Source organism: Kwoniella botswanensis, chromosome 1 (genome assembly GCF_036426115.1).
Source record: "Kwoniella botswanensis chromosome 1, complete sequence".
NCBI classification, from domain to species: domain Eukaryota; kingdom Fungi; phylum Basidiomycota; class Tremellomycetes; order Tremellales; family Cryptococcaceae; genus Kwoniella; species Kwoniella botswanensis.
Genome location: NC_088599.1, coordinates 17,141,675 through 17,156,707, shown reverse-complemented (window position 1 = coordinate 17,156,707; position 15,033 = coordinate 17,141,675). Strand labels below are relative to the sequence as shown.

Genomic DNA, 15,033 nt, shown 5'->3' with positions numbered 1-15,033 from the left:
TGACAACCCACAGTACTCCCGTGACTACCAGCTTTTGAACCACCTAATCACTTGGCCCACCGCAAAGGCTAATATCTGAAGTGCGCAATATGGAGATGCATAGCTGTATGGCGAAAAATACTATCTCGGAATGACATGAACACACTGACTATTACGACCCCGCAGATATACAATCGCTTGACTTGAAGAGAACAACCTAAACTGGACTGTTATTGTTTTCGATTCATTGTGCTAGACCAAACACATCCATCCATCACCTCAAAAGTTCCTTCCGCATATCTTCATATCCCTTACAACATATATCTGAACGCAGGTTGTTCTTTATCGGTCAAATCCCTCGCTGCCGCATCATCAGGTTGAACCATACTGGCTGGATCTTCTCTAGCTTTCTTGTCTCTTCGCTTGTTGGCGATCATGTTAACGATTCTCAAGGCGAACAAGTTGGCAATTGCAAGACCATAGAAGATGGCCAAGATCATTTTACCGGTCCTGTATTGAGGGGCCGTCTTTGCTTGGAAGGTTTGAGGACCGATCCAATTACCAATACCATAAGCTGTGGACGAACGAGCCGTGTGTTAGCGTTGATATGGTTTTCAGAGGCGACGTTTTTGACTCACCAATGATTTGCACTGCACCAGCGGTGGCCTTCTTGGTATAACCGACAGTGTTGACACTCAATGAGGTCATGAGAAGACCCCAACCTGTTCCAGCAGCACCAATGAGGGAGTCTGTAGAGCATCATGACATTAGCCAAGATAATGATGCTAGTCAACCATCATAGACTCACATCCGAAGAGAAGTACACCTTTATTGTTTTGAGGGGCCAAGAGCATGATGAGACCACCGACGAATGGGAGACACATAGCCAGCATACCAAACCCGGTTCGATCTCTGAATCGATCGGACAAGTTCATGATGATGAGTTTACAGAACATATCGATCGCACCCAGAGGCAAGTTGAACAAGAGTGAAATTCGTTTACTGTAACCGAATGACTAGACAACAGATAGTGAGCTCGCCGCGGCTGGTAGAAGTACAACTGTACTCACGTTGATGATCAAAGAACCGAAAGTACCGATACCACCGTTGGGGATGTTCATGAACATGGAGAAAGAGAAGTAAAGGTATGTCCTTGGGTCTTGGAAAGCTTCTCGGACTTGGTACCATTGCCAGACGTAGTTACCGATACCTTGAGCGTTCTCCTTGATCCTGTCTACGGCGATGGCTTTTTCTCTTTCGGATAACCATCCGACTGAAATTTGGGAGTCAGGTAACGCGTAAAAGTAAAACGCTCCGGTAAAGAAAGTGAGGAGACCAAACTAAAGATGCGAGTCAGCCGATTAGCCCCCAGTGATGCATGCAGCACCCGACTTACGAGGATATAGAGAACTTTCCAAGAAGCAATAGCAGGGCTCACAAGGCCGGAGAGACCATAGGCAACAGGTGAGACGATGATGGTGGCCATACCATTGGCAGCTAAGAATAAAGCCATTCTACCAGCTTGCTCGGTACGTCTGTACCACATAGAGATGATCAAGACGAATGCGGGTGTGATGGTGGCTTCAAAGCTAATCTCAAGGTCAGTGGAATGTTCTTGGATGAGGTATGCTGATTGTGTCCACTTACAAACCCAATAAGAATCGACAGATCAAGATACCAGTGTAATTGTGAACCAAAGCGTGACAGGCCAAAATGATGGACCAACAAATGATGTTGACGGAAATGAATTTACCGATGGGCAATCGTTTCATTAGATAGGTCGCAGGAATCTGAGCGGCCAAGTAGCCAGCGTAGAAGATGGATCTGGAGAGGTCGTCGTTAGCACTCAGGTAACTAGTGCACAAGGCCCATCGACCCACCCAGCCCAAGAGTATTCTTGCGATTGAAGGTTCAAGTGAATGTCCTCTCGGATACCCATCAGAGATGCAAAAGTAAGAGACTGCTTATCGGCGTATTGGAGACCATCTACCAGTGGCAGATCAGCTATACCCGTTGTACTTCCATGCCAAAGGACACTTACAAATCCAGATCAGCATTGGCATGAGTCGCCAATCGATCTTTCGGAGGACAGCTTTACTTTCCTCCTCGGTACAATCGATATGCTCGTAGTGCGCTCTGGCAGCTAAATCGAGAATGTTGCGGTGCTTGTTGTTGTCTTCGTCACCATAAGGTACCTCCTGCTCCACAGCATTGTCGATGTGAATCTTGTCTTCAGCCATGTTGACGAGTGAGTTCGTTTGTTTGTTCGTTTGTTCGGTTACCTTTACGGATCGTTCGCCTCGGTTGGCTATGGGGGAAGAGTTGATTCCCAAACCAACACTGACAGAGCCTTTATATGGATCTTGCGTTCACGGTGCCCAGTGACAGGTAGTCGTCGCCACCATCATCAGAAGCTTATCGTTTTACAGACCAGATTAAGTTGTCAACCCCGATACGTCCTCTCGGGGTCGCTCGGGGGCAAGAAAGATACAACGGAGTCGATTAAAATTACTTGTTTAGTTAATTTGTCAAGGGTTAAATGACTGATAACGTGAAAAGAAAATGAGTGGCCCCGGTCCGCGTTGGACCGATAAGCAACCCCGGGTCTTGGAATATCGCGGCTACGTGTCGAGAACAAACCAATGAAATCCAATCCAATTACGAGGATACTCGTAACATGGAGAGGAAAGATGCGTGTCATCACCCTAGCCTTTTCTTATCAGCTGACTTACGACTTTTGTAAGCCCCTGAGGACGACTCCAAGGTGTTTTTCTCAATACAATCCGGCTTTGCCATAAATATACATATACAGTTTGTGAAATCTTCGAGTCCCCGACAAACACCCCGAAAGGTTCATCCACCAGCAACCAATAGTCCTAGCCGGATTGGATTCACTGACCATACGAGAGACGATAAGTCATGGGCCGTACGAGATCCTCGTCACCACCTCCACGAACAGGGAGCCGTGGTCAGACTCAGGAGTTTCAGGATCAGCCAGAATCAAGCAAACAAAGTGCCAAACGTCATCATCGAGCCTGTAAATACTGCAGGGAGCATCGTATCAAGTGGGTCTGGTCGGGTTTATTTGTCCGAGCTGAACTGATCCGATCAAGCTATTTCAGATGCGTACCGGTTCCAGGTGAGGAACGATGTAAGAAATGCATTGATCATAACAAGCACTGTGACAAGCTGTCCGCCGCGCCAAAGGTACGTGTAGTTGCAAATCGAACGAGTCTTTTGCTAAATCGACTCCACGCATATATAGGACGATCGTCCACGACGTCGGACGTTGTTTCGAGGCGCAGCAAAAGGAGCCTCTTCATTATCTCAATCTCAAGGATACGAGCCTAGATATCTAGGCAGCTCGAGTCTCTCAATACTGGTATGGAAGTATGTCCCGCAAACAACCGAGATCATCGATAAATTGCGAGGTATAGATGATCGATATGACCTCCATCGAGGGTCCATAGGTGGCCTCGAACAAAACGGTCTACTTATCGGACAAGGTGAATCCCCTAATGTCAAGAATGAAAGACCTACACTGGTATCCGTAAGCATGGTACAAGCCAGATTGATACAGGAGGTGGGAGCGGAGACTGTCCTCATAAGCTGTAAGTAGAATGTATCGAGGCGATGAATAGCGCTAATTTGGATGATATGCAGTATACGAAACATGTCGTGATCGAATTATACCGCTTTTCCCCGTCATTTCGGTGTCTGAGAGTCTCCTGGCGGACAAAGCCAGTGCAGCTCATGTAGACAAATATGCTGCTGTGGATCCACGATCGACCCCACCTACCCCACTTCCACTCATAGTGAGGATGATACACTGCGCCGTCGCGGCACAATCCCGGGATGTGCCAGAATATATACGGAAAAGTCTCACTTCATCTCTTCACAGTTTGATGATGGGACCTGAAATGCAGAAGTTGGCAAACACAAGGTGTCTAGGGAGTATACAGGTGTTACTCCTACTAAGCATGTGTGAAGATCTGAACAGCCCAGATGCAGGGGATGCAAGTGAGAATGTATGGCAGAATGTCGGTACAGCCGCGAGAATGGGGACCGCTTTGGTAGGTGCGGTCGTCATATAGCATCATAGACTCGTAGCTGACTTGAGCTGCACAGGCATTACACCGGAATATAGCTACGAGCCATGTACCCTACTTCCAGCTAAACAGGAGATTGAGAGTATGGGGTGCGTGTATCAGTATGGACAGGTGGTAGGTCTCAACGATCAAAGGGTATTCTGAGTCCAGTCTGACAACTCCTTTCAGGACCGCCATCCGTATGGGTCGTACTTTTGCCATTGATCTAGCAGAATGCGATGCACCTCTACCTAGACACTATGCCGATGGTATACGAGACGGTGATTTGACCAGCAAGACCGAACCGATCTTCCCTTGCTTCCGATTCCTCACGGAATTCACCTCTCTCAGTATACTGCTTGGCCGGGCTCGTGAGTCTGTGCTCTCTCCTCAAAATGAACCATGCTAATACCTCATTCCCTTGTAGACCGCTTGATTGACAGTCCAACGGGACTACAAGCTGCGGACGATCTGAATCTCCTGATGCTTCAGGTGGACATCGACAACTGGCTAGCACAGTTACCCCAAAGCTGGCCATATTCAATCAAGCTTGTACTCCGTCAAGGCCCGCTACTGATGAATCTGTTCATCGTTGTACTGGAGGTGAGCGAATGAAATTCTATCAGACGGCCCATGCTGACATGGCTCCTACCAGTTTACGTTCCAACGAAGCTTTCTGTGGCCATCGACATCCGTACCATCTCAGATATCTTTCAGGCCATCCAGAGATCGATGGATCAGCCTATGCCAACGAGCAGAACAAGCTGTCTACTGGCTGAATTCGCCCGATGGAGCGTATTACCTAGACGTCTGGTCCATTACCGTCTACGCTGCTTGTGAGCTGTCTTTTAGCCCATCTCGATGTCTTTGCTGAAATGGGGACTTGCAGTCTGCTGTGTGATAATACACCTTAAAGCGTACGAGGAGTCTAAAGATCCCCATCATCAGTGGTTGTTGGACATGTCAAATACCATAATCCAGCAATGGGCAGATCAACAACCTGATAATCCCGTTCGAAGACGCTTAGCCTCGATGTCAGATCTAATGACGTTTATCAACAAGCACACCAATGTACCCAGTACAAGCACCGCTTCTAACAGTAAAGTTTTGGCTGGTATACCACTCATACCTGGAGGAGCGTACCAGCAATCTCAATCACACGTCGATGTGAACGATCTATTTAATAACCATCCTTCGGCTTCTTCTGCGGGTGGAACTTCCTCGTATGGATTCGATCAATACAGCTTCAATAGTTTAGGAACTGATTTCGGTGGTAGTTTGGGTAGAACAGGGGCAGGAACCAATCCAATCGAAATGTACAATCAACTTACATTCCTCGAACAGATGGGCTTGGCGGAGTTTGGATTTGGGCCATAGGTCTCTCCATAACCGGTATCCATGATATGTTGATGTTGGATGAACACAATCGTATATTTCATGTATTGACAAAGCCACACTGAGCTGCACTTGATAGCAGTGCAAGCGTTTGAGTCCTTGCTGCCTTAACACCAGAGTAGGTGGGATACAATCGTTGAGATGGACAGATAATCCCACGGGAATGTCGGTCCGAGATGCAGTGACATCTCCATCCATTGCAGCAAAATACAATTCTCTCAGTCAGGTGGCTGCCTGATATCACAGAGACTGTCCGTTCGTTGATATCCATTTCGGACCGGTGTTGTAGTATATTTAAGGTTTCGACGATCTTCCGTTCCCCGAGCTGTCCCCGATTACCACCCCGATAAGATATCAAGATTTCCAGTGGGGTATGGTTTCCTTAACACAGCCGAGATCACTCTGTCTACAGAAAGTGACATGATGCATGGTTGCGCGTAAGACCCGGTGACCTTGGACAATGCTAACTAACTGCATATAATTCCCGTCCATATAACTCCCGTCCAACAGTCGGGTCTCAATAACCAAGTGTAGTCCATCTGCAAACACTAGTGAGTCAGGCAATTAACCAAACAAAATGTCATCCCCCACCATCGAATCCGCTCGGAAATTCGCTACTCCTAACCCTCTCAAGGAGAAGCTCGACGCTGGGGTTCTCGCCCATGCACTTTCGATCAAAATAGTCCGAAGTGTAGAAGTGCTAGGATTCGCCAAAGCAGCTGGTTACGATGCTGTCTTGATCGATCTGGAGCACAGTCCGTTCGGGCTGGAAACTACCAATCAGCTTAGTTGCGCCGCGCTCAATCTGGGGTGAGTGGAAGTGTCCAATGGTATCATAGACGTGGTCCTGGCGACTGACGACATACGTTTTGTGTTCTGTCAGCCTAACACCCATCGTGCGAGTCCCCGCCAATACTTCAGATTGGATTTCGCGTACTCTCGATGGAGGTGCCCAAGCCATCATCGTCCCTCACGTCAACAGCGCAGCCGAAGCAGCCAATGTAGTAAAATATGCTCGATTCGCACCTCTAGGTGAGAGGTCTGCGACTGGTACTATGCCGATGTTGAGATACGCAAACGTACCTGCCAAATTCGCCAACCCCATCTGTAATGACCTGGTGACTGTGATCTGTATGATCGAGACTGTCAGAGCATTGGAGGATGTTGAGTGAGTAGCTACATGTCAGATCTTTCAATAGACATCATGGCTTACTTTGCCATATACGCCAGCTCGATTGCCGCTGTTGAAGGTGTAGATGTGCTTTTGATAGGGTGTGGTGATCTGACTTCAGAGTAAGTTGCATGTTGAATGATCCTGGTTGTGTGGAGCTGGTAAATCATGACGACTGATTCTTCTATCTTTCAGCATGGGTATCCCAGGTGATTTCAGCAATCCACGGATCGAAGAAGCCTTTGACAGGGTCTCAGCGGCCGCCAAGAAGGTCTCGGTGAACGGTAGGAAGGTGTCAGTCGGCTTTGGTGGTTTACAGTGAGTCTAAACCATCGAGCGGAAGATAATTGGTGAAAGACTGATGGTATGTGTCCCCACGACGTAGCAACCGTTTGGATCTCGTCGAGAAATTCGCCAAGAAGAATGGTAATGCCAGGTTCGTGATGGCTGGTGCGGACAATACGTTCTTGTTACAGGCCATTGTAGATGGTGGATCGGCCATTCAAAAGGTAGAAGCCAGTATCAAGAACGCTTAAGGGCACAATGAGGACAACATATGTATAAAATCGAACCTTGCATGCATGCATCATTACTACTGTACCTTTAGAGTAGACAACCTCTCATTCCAATCTGCCCCACTAGCCACTAGTAAAGTAGTATCACTCGCCGGTAATTTGCACCCGTCATTCTTAACCGGGGTTTGTCACTGGTGGGCTGTGATCGTAGTAGTAGACCCTAACGCTTTATGACTTTCTGTTTCCCACATGCATGCATGCTGTCACTATTGCTACCCTGCGTAGCGTTTCACAGCATAAACCTCCGTACCCCATGGCAGACACAGCAAGGAGGAGGGTTAAAGCGATCGTGATAGGTGAGATCCCTTCCGGTTTGGGGTGTCTCTTCCCAAACTCAGCTGTCACCGTAGGCTGACATCAAATGGTACACGAGTAGGTGCCGGTGTCGGAGGTACAGCTACAGCAGCGAGACTCGCTCATGCGGGGTTCGATGTGGAAGTGTACGAGAAGAATGAGATGTCGGGTGGGAGATGCAGTCTGATCCATCATGAGGGGTATAGGTTTGATCAGGTGGGTGTTGGTCTGCTATATATATCGGTGATGTAATTGTTTCACTGACAGCTTGTTGTTTGGAATAGGGCCCTTCGCTCCTTTTGCTTCCTCCACTATTTCATCAACTCTACCATGACCTAGGTACCAAGTTGGAAGATCACGTTGATCTGATACAGTGTGACCCCAACTATGTGATACACTATCACGATGGTGAGAAAGTCACGCTGAGTTCCGATCGAGCGCAATTAGGAGCAGAGGTCGAGAAATGGGAAGGTAAAGGTGGATCAGCGAGGTTGGAAGGGTTCCTAAGGTATGTTAATTTGTCTTCTCAAAGGTCTAACATCTAATTTGACTGTGGGTGATACCGCAGAGAAGCAGGAATACACGCTCAATTATCATACGAACACGTCCTCGGACAGTCATTTCCCAATTTGCTGTCTATGCTCAGACCGGACGTCCTGATCAACTTGCTCAAGCTGCATCCTTTTGGTAGTCTCTGGGGTAGATGTGCAAGGTATTTTAGGACGGAGAGGATGAGAAGGGCTTTTAGTTTCGGTAGTATGTGAGTTTTGTTTTATACTCCCCGCTTCATCCAGAACATCGTACTAAGCTGAATATCCTGTGTAGGTATCTAGGTAGCTCACCATTCGATGCACCTGGTACGTATACGCTACTACAGTGGACAGAGACATGCGAGGGGATAGTGAGTGATTGGATCTTTCACAAACTCATACTTATGCTCAGTAAATCTGGCTGCATAGTGGTACCCTAAAGGAGGTTTCCATTCGGTCGTACAATCCCTCGTCGACATTTCTCAACGATTCGGAGCCAAATATCACTTCTCCACACCTATTTCGTCAGTCATTCATGATTCCAGAGGGAGAGCTACAGGTGTGCGGCTAGAAAATGGAGATGTCAGAGAGGCAGATGTGGTAGTCGTCAATGCGGATCTAGTCTGGGCGCATAACAACTTGTTTGAGAAGGTTGGGGATGGTATTGAACAGGATAAGGAGAAAAAACGACTATTAGATCCCAACCTTGCGAAGAGGTTGAATGATAAACCTCATTCGTGAGTAATTTCCCTAGGCCGTCTATCCCAGGGAGGCAACGGACTGATTTTGTATCTCACCGCTCTCAAGGTGCTCTTCCATATCATTCTACTGGGCTCTAGACTCGACCATCCCTTCGCTCAATGCTCATAACATCTTTTTAGCTGAGGATTACAAAGGCTCGTTCGATGATATATTCAAAAGAAAAGGGATGCCGAGAGAGCCCAGTTTCTATGTGAATGTTCCATCTAGAGTGTACGTATCATTCATTTCCATTCATTATAGTTCTCGATTGATCATACTCAACAGATACTTCAGAATGCTAAGTAACCATATTATGGTACAGTGACCCCACAGCCGCCCCAGCAGGAAAAGACGCCGTCGTGATCCTAGTGCCAGTAGGACACCTGCATGATATCACAAAAGATCAACAAGGTTTACGTACGTTCTCCGAAGGATCAAATGTGCCCGATCAAGATACCCAGGATTGGCCGGCGTTGGTGGACAGAGCTAGGAAACAGGTCATCGAAGTGATGGAGGCTCGTCTGGGTATCAAAGGTCTCAAGGAGAAGATTGTGTGGGAAGGAGTGAATACGCCTCAGACGTGTGAGTGGAATACACCGGGGAACACCCATTGATATACCCTTTCAGCCGCTGACTATTGTATTTCGCCTATAGGGAAGGATAAATTCAATTTGACTCATGGATCTATACTCGGTATAACTCACGATTTTTTCAATGTTCTGTCTTTCCGCCAACAGGCCAGACATCCTTCCTTGAAAGGTGCTTATTTCGTTGGAGCCAGTGCTCATCCAGGTACAGGGGTCAGTTCTTAATTCAAGTGTAGAGTAATTTCACGGAATGAGCTGATGGTGCTTGCTTGCTTTCTTGTACTGTAGGTGCCAATTGCCATTGCAGGTTCTCGACTATGTACCCAAGCTATCTTATCCGATTTATCTATACCTCTACCTCACACTTACACCCATCCCCTTTACTCGATCAATCGTTGGAATCCATTAAATACTATTCAACCTTCATCGATACTGTACACCCTCGAGAACGTCTTTATCAACTCGTTACCTTATATCATCGGATCGATCATCACCATATGTGGTTGTGTAGCCTATACGTTATATTACAAATCCCCGCCTAGCTTCATCCCTCAGCGGAATATCGATAGATTCACATGGTCCTGTCTCCGAGGTATCCTCACGACAGGAGATAAAGAGATTGATTTGATCGTGTTGATCATCTTGACCATGGTGAGCGTATTGCTCTTAGCGTTCAGGCTGGTTCCCCCAGGTGAACCTCAGTGGATGATGGATGCGAGAGAGAATGCAAGACATAATGAGAATATGAAGAAAGAGAAAATGAAGTATATGGAAAAGCAATTACAAGCTCAACAGGAATGGCTGGATAGTCAGAGTAAGCAAAAGAAGTGATCAGTTGATTATATACTTTTTCATATGTTCTCTCAACTCGTATTGTATGTGTTATACAAAATGCATTTTAATTGACTATGTCTGAAAGCACCTCGAGCCAATAGCAATATTATGATAGTGCACTGGTGAATACGTCAATTGGTCCATTCAATTTTAGATACCAGCTAATCTGGCAAGATAAGCTTCGATGACTCTTTTACCGTTTCTACATCACGCATCGAAATCAGCTTCGAGTCGAATCATCATCCGGTATACTCGGAAAACGCATCTCAGCTGATACAGATGAGAGAAGGCGACCAACACTACTCACCTGAGATTCAACAACCTCATTCGTTCATTTGCCAAATGACCCGCATCACTACTCTGTCCAAGGGGTAGATGGACACACGGAGCGCCGAATTCCTTCTCCAACCAGAATACAGTGGGGACCGTACCTCCTTCCCTGATCTTGAGGGGTTTCACACCCCATACGTCCTGAACGGACGATTCGAGTGCTTTGAAATAGGGTGAGTCGAGGGATGTTAACCACCAGGAAGCGGAGTGAGTTACTTGGATCTATAGGTGAAAATAACATCAGTCAAGTCAGAGGAAATCTTGAATGGGTACGAAGGTGACCCACCTCGAAAGAATGTGGACTATCCAACTCTTCGAATACCTTCTTACAGTAATCTTTCAGATCCCTAACGATATCTTCGAGCTGTTGATCAGGTACAATACGCATACTGATATCGGCTGATACTTCTTTAGGAATGACTGTCTTGTTGCCCGATCCTGAAGAGACGATATTGGCAATAGAGAATGAAGGTTGTCTCCAGACTTTGATCAGTTCTTCTAAAGATCGACCTGAAGCCGAAGAGACATCTCGTAAAAGCGACAGTTCTTCTTCGGTTGGTGGTCTGACCGTATCATCTATATGATCACATTCATCAGCTCAAATCGCGAGTTTTGCTGGATAGCGAAGTAAACTTACAGAACCCTGGAACTTTCACACCATCCTTGTCCGACAAAGCACCTAACACTTTGACCATATCGAACATCGGTTCTGTGGTCGATCCACCATCCACACCATTATGAAGGTCTTCGGTCTTGCTGGAAACACTGAGATTGGCATAGACGACACCACGCATACCGAATACCACACATGGGTCCGCTTCATCGATCCACGTGGAGTTGGATAGGAGGACAGCGTCGATATGACCGATGTCGGACTGTAAAGCACCCGTCAAACTTGAGTCGACTCGTATAGATGACGACAAACCAACTCACCTTATGCTTTCTTACGGTAGATGCGAATCCCCTACTTCCGGCTTCTTCCTCTCCTTCGATGATCATCACTAGGTCCACGTCTAGCTCTCTGCGTTGTCTCAACGAAGCAGCAGCACAAGCGACAGCCAGTATAGGACCTTTGTTATCGGTGACCCCTCTTCCGTACAGGTATCTACGAAAATAAGTGAGTCATTTATGAGTATGGTTCTCGAGTATTGCAAGGGCATAACCATTCAAGCATCCAGGACTTACCCATTACGACCTGACAGTTCCCAGGGATTCGTCTCCCATTTCTCTTCATCAGCAGGTTGGACATCATAATGGCCTATGTTCTGATAATCAGCCACTGAAATTGAATGAAAGAAAGTGCTTCAGCTCACCATAAAACAACAATCTCTTTCTTGACCTACCGATATCTCGCCCGGTGAAAGTGGCGAATACCAAAGGGTTTTTACCTTGTTCACCGGATAACTAGATTCATTGGATATGATCAGTATTGAACAGATATGACTGTGGTTGAACGGCCAAGCAAAACTCACCACTTCGGATGTCGCTCCAAGTTGAGATAATATCTTCTTCAACAAGTGAGCACCTTGTCGACAACTATCGGATTCGTTAGCTGGTAGCGAGACAATCTGTGACGTCGAGCTCGAACTCACCTCTCTCGGTGAGCTTCGTCCGAGACTGTGGGTACAGCCACCAATTTTGATAACGCGTAAAGCATAACATCACCTTCACCTTCCACATCAACCTCACTATCGTGTGTGGAAGCTTTTGACAAATCAACATTCCATATCTACAATCGTAACATCAACATATTAGTCCAATCATGATAGCTCAGTAAGGAAAGTTGGCTCACCTTGACGAACGAATCACTCCCTGTGGTTATCAATTCCCATCCACCGGGTCTCGTACCTTTTACCACCACAGTACTCATGACCGTCCCCGCATGGGCTTTCCAAACAGCCGTACAGTCGAACTCCTCATTGACCCTGAGGACCCTCCCATCTGCACCAGCAGTATACACATCACCACCTAATACCGACATGGAAAGCACATCCGCATCGTGCGCTTCGATCGTTCGTATACACGCTCCCGTCTCCAGATCCCATACTACTATCTCTCCAGCTTGAAGTCCAGCATAGAGCAACGAATCTCTCACAGCGAATGATAATACTCCTCCAGGTAAATTATCAAATGTCTTTACTAGACTTAAACCTCCCCCACCGGACTCGCAATCCCAGATCTTCACGTCGGAATCTCCGCTCCCGCTGACCAACCATTTCCTCCCATTAGGTCTGGAGATAAGCTCGAGCGCATAGGTATAGCCATAGTGGGCAAAGGCTATACGCGACTCGGCACCTATCTCCAACTCCGTAGCGGGATGTTCGGCCCTCTCGTTCAGACTCAACTTGTCCAAATCGGCAGAGGTGAAAAATTCCCTTCGGCCCGATCCTCCACAGGGTGGGGGAGTATTCGAAGCGATGACAGGTGATCGAGGCGTGTTGGTACCGCTACCCGAACATGATCCTCCTTCAGGTGGATTATTGAAGAAATGATGAGGTTTGTATCGACCTGTCCGCTGAGAGGGACCGGGACGAGATTGGGCTGGATCGACCCCGTTTTGACTTAAAGGAACCACTTCAACTGTACTGGCCGCAGCAACTGAGACACGTCTTCGACGAATGGGTCCTGGTCCAGAGAAGTTGACCCATTCGATAGAAGCGGATTGTGAACCTAGGGAAGGTCACGCCGAGTATTCAGTGAACGTATTTGCGAGATTATGAAATGATGACTTACCGAAGTAGAGCGTTCCTCCCTCCCGTTCATCCCAAGCTAACGAATAGATATCTCCGGCGGTATCATCGCAAGGATGGATGATGTAGATCAACTCTAGCGTCCTCGTCGACCAGATCTGCATGTTTCAACGTTGATATCAGTTTCAATTGCATAATACACCTCGCATATCCTTACTTACCCTAACATCGCCCGCACCTAGGTAAGTCAAACATCAATCAGAGGATCACGCGATCATGAGAATACTTCAAGATGAACTCACTGCTGGCGCTCACGAGCCATTTCTTTTCTTCGATGCAGAGCAAAGCCAATATACTGCCTTCGTGACCCATGAGTCTGTACATTGGCTGGAGTGACGCTCTCGAGAATACCTATTTCAATCCGTCTTAGCGAAAATCTATTCTGATAAATCGGTATGACGTTTACTCACTGTAATCTCATTATCCTTACTTTGACATCCGGCATAAATATATTTCTCATCCGCCGCTATACTCAAACCTCTCCCATTACCTACGCTCAGCAGGTGAGACAGAGCGGGCATCTTGCCCTTCCGTTCTCTCGTGAGTGAGTCTGCTTCGGTTTTCGAGTATAGTTTCAGTTTCATGCGATTGGCAGGTACGATTTTGCACGGCGGGGGTAATTGAGCGGGTTGTAATGATCCGAGAGGAATGTCCACAAGCGTAGAAGGCGGTGCCATGGGATAGACAATTGATGGTGAGATTGGTGAGATGGTTTTGGCAGAGGTCGAGGTCGAACGGATAGGAGAGGAAGAAACGTTGTTGGGACGAGGTGAGAGAGTGGTGATCCTCACATGATTATTTGGTGTGTAATGATAGCGAGGTTTAGATGTAGGTGTAGGAGGGGGAGATAAGATTGGTGGGGTTGCCAGTCCATCGTAAAGGTTGGGTAAGATTCGTGAGTCGGCAAGTGACATTGTTGATGATAGTGGATTAGATAAGACAATGATCAAAGTGAGGGAATGAGTTGATCGAGTATTGGTGTTATATATATAATTTTGATGTTGATGGTCGAGTCGTTTTTGTTTTGTAATTTTCGGATTATTCAATTAGATGAAACGTTGTTCGTGATACGTTGATACAATGAGGAGATACAAGTCAATGCGTCAGCAATAATAGGTGATAATGGTGGTGAGCACGTAGTCTTGCGTCAGTCAAACAGACGATCAAGGCGTAGATCTATTTGATATCACCAAGCAATGAGGGAAAAGAGAAGAGAAGGCAGGTGACAGGTAAGCTGAAGATGGTATGCCTTCGGATCTTTTAAAGGTATAAGACAAGAACAACGGTAATGATATCGATGATGACGATCAACACAAACAGTGTGATCGGGATGGGATAGATTATCAAGGTGTGATGACCTTTTTTTAGAGAAGATGTCCGCTGATATCGGTCAGAGCGGCGAGGTAGCAATCAAGATGAATGAAGAGATGCGTGTGTATAATGTAGATTGTAGTCAGGATGATGTTGAGAGAAGAGACAGCAGTAAAGATAGATGAGTTGCTTATATAGCAGTAAAGGTGACAATAAACCATTCGACTGAGTTGTTCATTCAACTTCCGAAAAGAAACAAAAGATCTTGTGTACCTCTTCTACATTACATTGGTGATCCGGAGAAAGCACAAAAGCAGCACTCTTTGAGCGGCAGGGTAGACAGTAGATCAATTCCAAACGAACAGAGACACCACTCACCCTTTCTCACACCTGTAGGTCTCCTTTCAACACTTCCCCCACCATTCCCAGTCGGCGATGATTTCTCTCG

The 15,033-nt window shown here is 46.8% G+C and overlaps 5 protein-coding genes across 5 annotated transcripts; 3 read left to right on the top strand and 2 right to left on the bottom strand.

Moving 5' to 3' along the window:
* Positions 1 to 290: 290 nt before the first annotated feature.
* L199_006489 (uncharacterized protein) lies at positions 291 to 2,219 on the bottom strand (the record flags this gene model as incomplete). The annotated part of the gene is made up of 8 exons (XM_064892188.1): positions 291 to 553; positions 618 to 728; positions 788 to 995; positions 1,050 to 1,319; positions 1,376 to 1,568; positions 1,627 to 1,803; positions 1,860 to 1,965; positions 2,021 to 2,219. The coding sequence occupies 8 exons, from the start codon at positions 2,217 to 2,219 to the stop codon at positions 291 to 293; spliced, it is 1,527 nt and encodes a 508-aa protein (XP_064748260.1).
* Positions 2,220 to 2,898: 679 nt separating this feature from the next.
* Positions 2,899 to 5,444, top strand: L199_006488 (uncharacterized protein; the record flags this gene model as incomplete). Its single annotated transcript, XM_064892187.1, has 9 exons — positions 2,899 to 3,044; positions 3,102 to 3,186; positions 3,245 to 3,590; positions 3,643 to 4,052; positions 4,108 to 4,202; positions 4,257 to 4,438; positions 4,495 to 4,670; positions 4,723 to 4,903; positions 4,957 to 5,444. 9 exons carry the CDS (start codon positions 2,899 to 2,901, stop codon positions 5,442 to 5,444), a joined length of 2,109 nt encoding a protein of 702 aa, XP_064748259.1.
* A 595-nt stretch (positions 5,445 to 6,039) lies between these two features.
* On the top strand, positions 6,040 to 7,169 carry L199_006487 (uncharacterized protein; the record flags this gene model as incomplete). The annotated part of the gene is made up of 5 exons (XM_064892186.1): positions 6,040 to 6,272; positions 6,346 to 6,630; positions 6,693 to 6,755; positions 6,829 to 6,951; positions 7,019 to 7,169. The coding sequence occupies 5 exons, from the start codon at positions 6,040 to 6,042 to the stop codon at positions 7,167 to 7,169; spliced, it is 855 nt and encodes a 284-aa protein (XP_064748258.1).
* Positions 7,170 to 7,461: 292 nt separating this feature from the next.
* On the top strand, positions 7,462 to 10,191 carry L199_006486 (uncharacterized protein; the record flags this gene model as incomplete). Its single annotated transcript, XM_064892185.1, has 10 exons — positions 7,462 to 7,504; positions 7,585 to 7,718; positions 7,787 to 8,010; positions 8,071 to 8,262; positions 8,328 to 8,403; positions 8,462 to 8,769; positions 8,840 to 9,004; positions 9,096 to 9,355; positions 9,428 to 9,573; positions 9,649 to 10,191. The coding sequence occupies 10 exons, from the start codon at positions 7,462 to 7,464 to the stop codon at positions 10,189 to 10,191; spliced, it is 2,091 nt and encodes a 696-aa protein (XP_064748257.1).
* Positions 10,192 to 10,344: 153 nt separating this feature from the next.
* Positions 10,345 to 14,188, bottom strand: L199_006485 (uncharacterized protein; the record flags this gene model as incomplete). Its single annotated transcript, XM_064892184.1, has 14 exons — positions 10,345 to 10,396; positions 10,502 to 10,746; positions 10,811 to 11,100; positions 11,162 to 11,399; positions 11,458 to 11,629; positions 11,710 to 11,782; positions 11,838 to 11,928; positions 11,997 to 12,060; positions 12,117 to 12,253; positions 12,317 to 13,194; positions 13,258 to 13,372; positions 13,436 to 13,452; positions 13,517 to 13,625; positions 13,685 to 14,188. The coding sequence occupies 14 exons, from the start codon at positions 14,186 to 14,188 to the stop codon at positions 10,345 to 10,347; spliced, it is 2,985 nt and encodes a 994-aa protein (XP_064748256.1).
* Between the last annotated feature and the right edge of the window lie 845 nt (positions 14,189 to 15,033).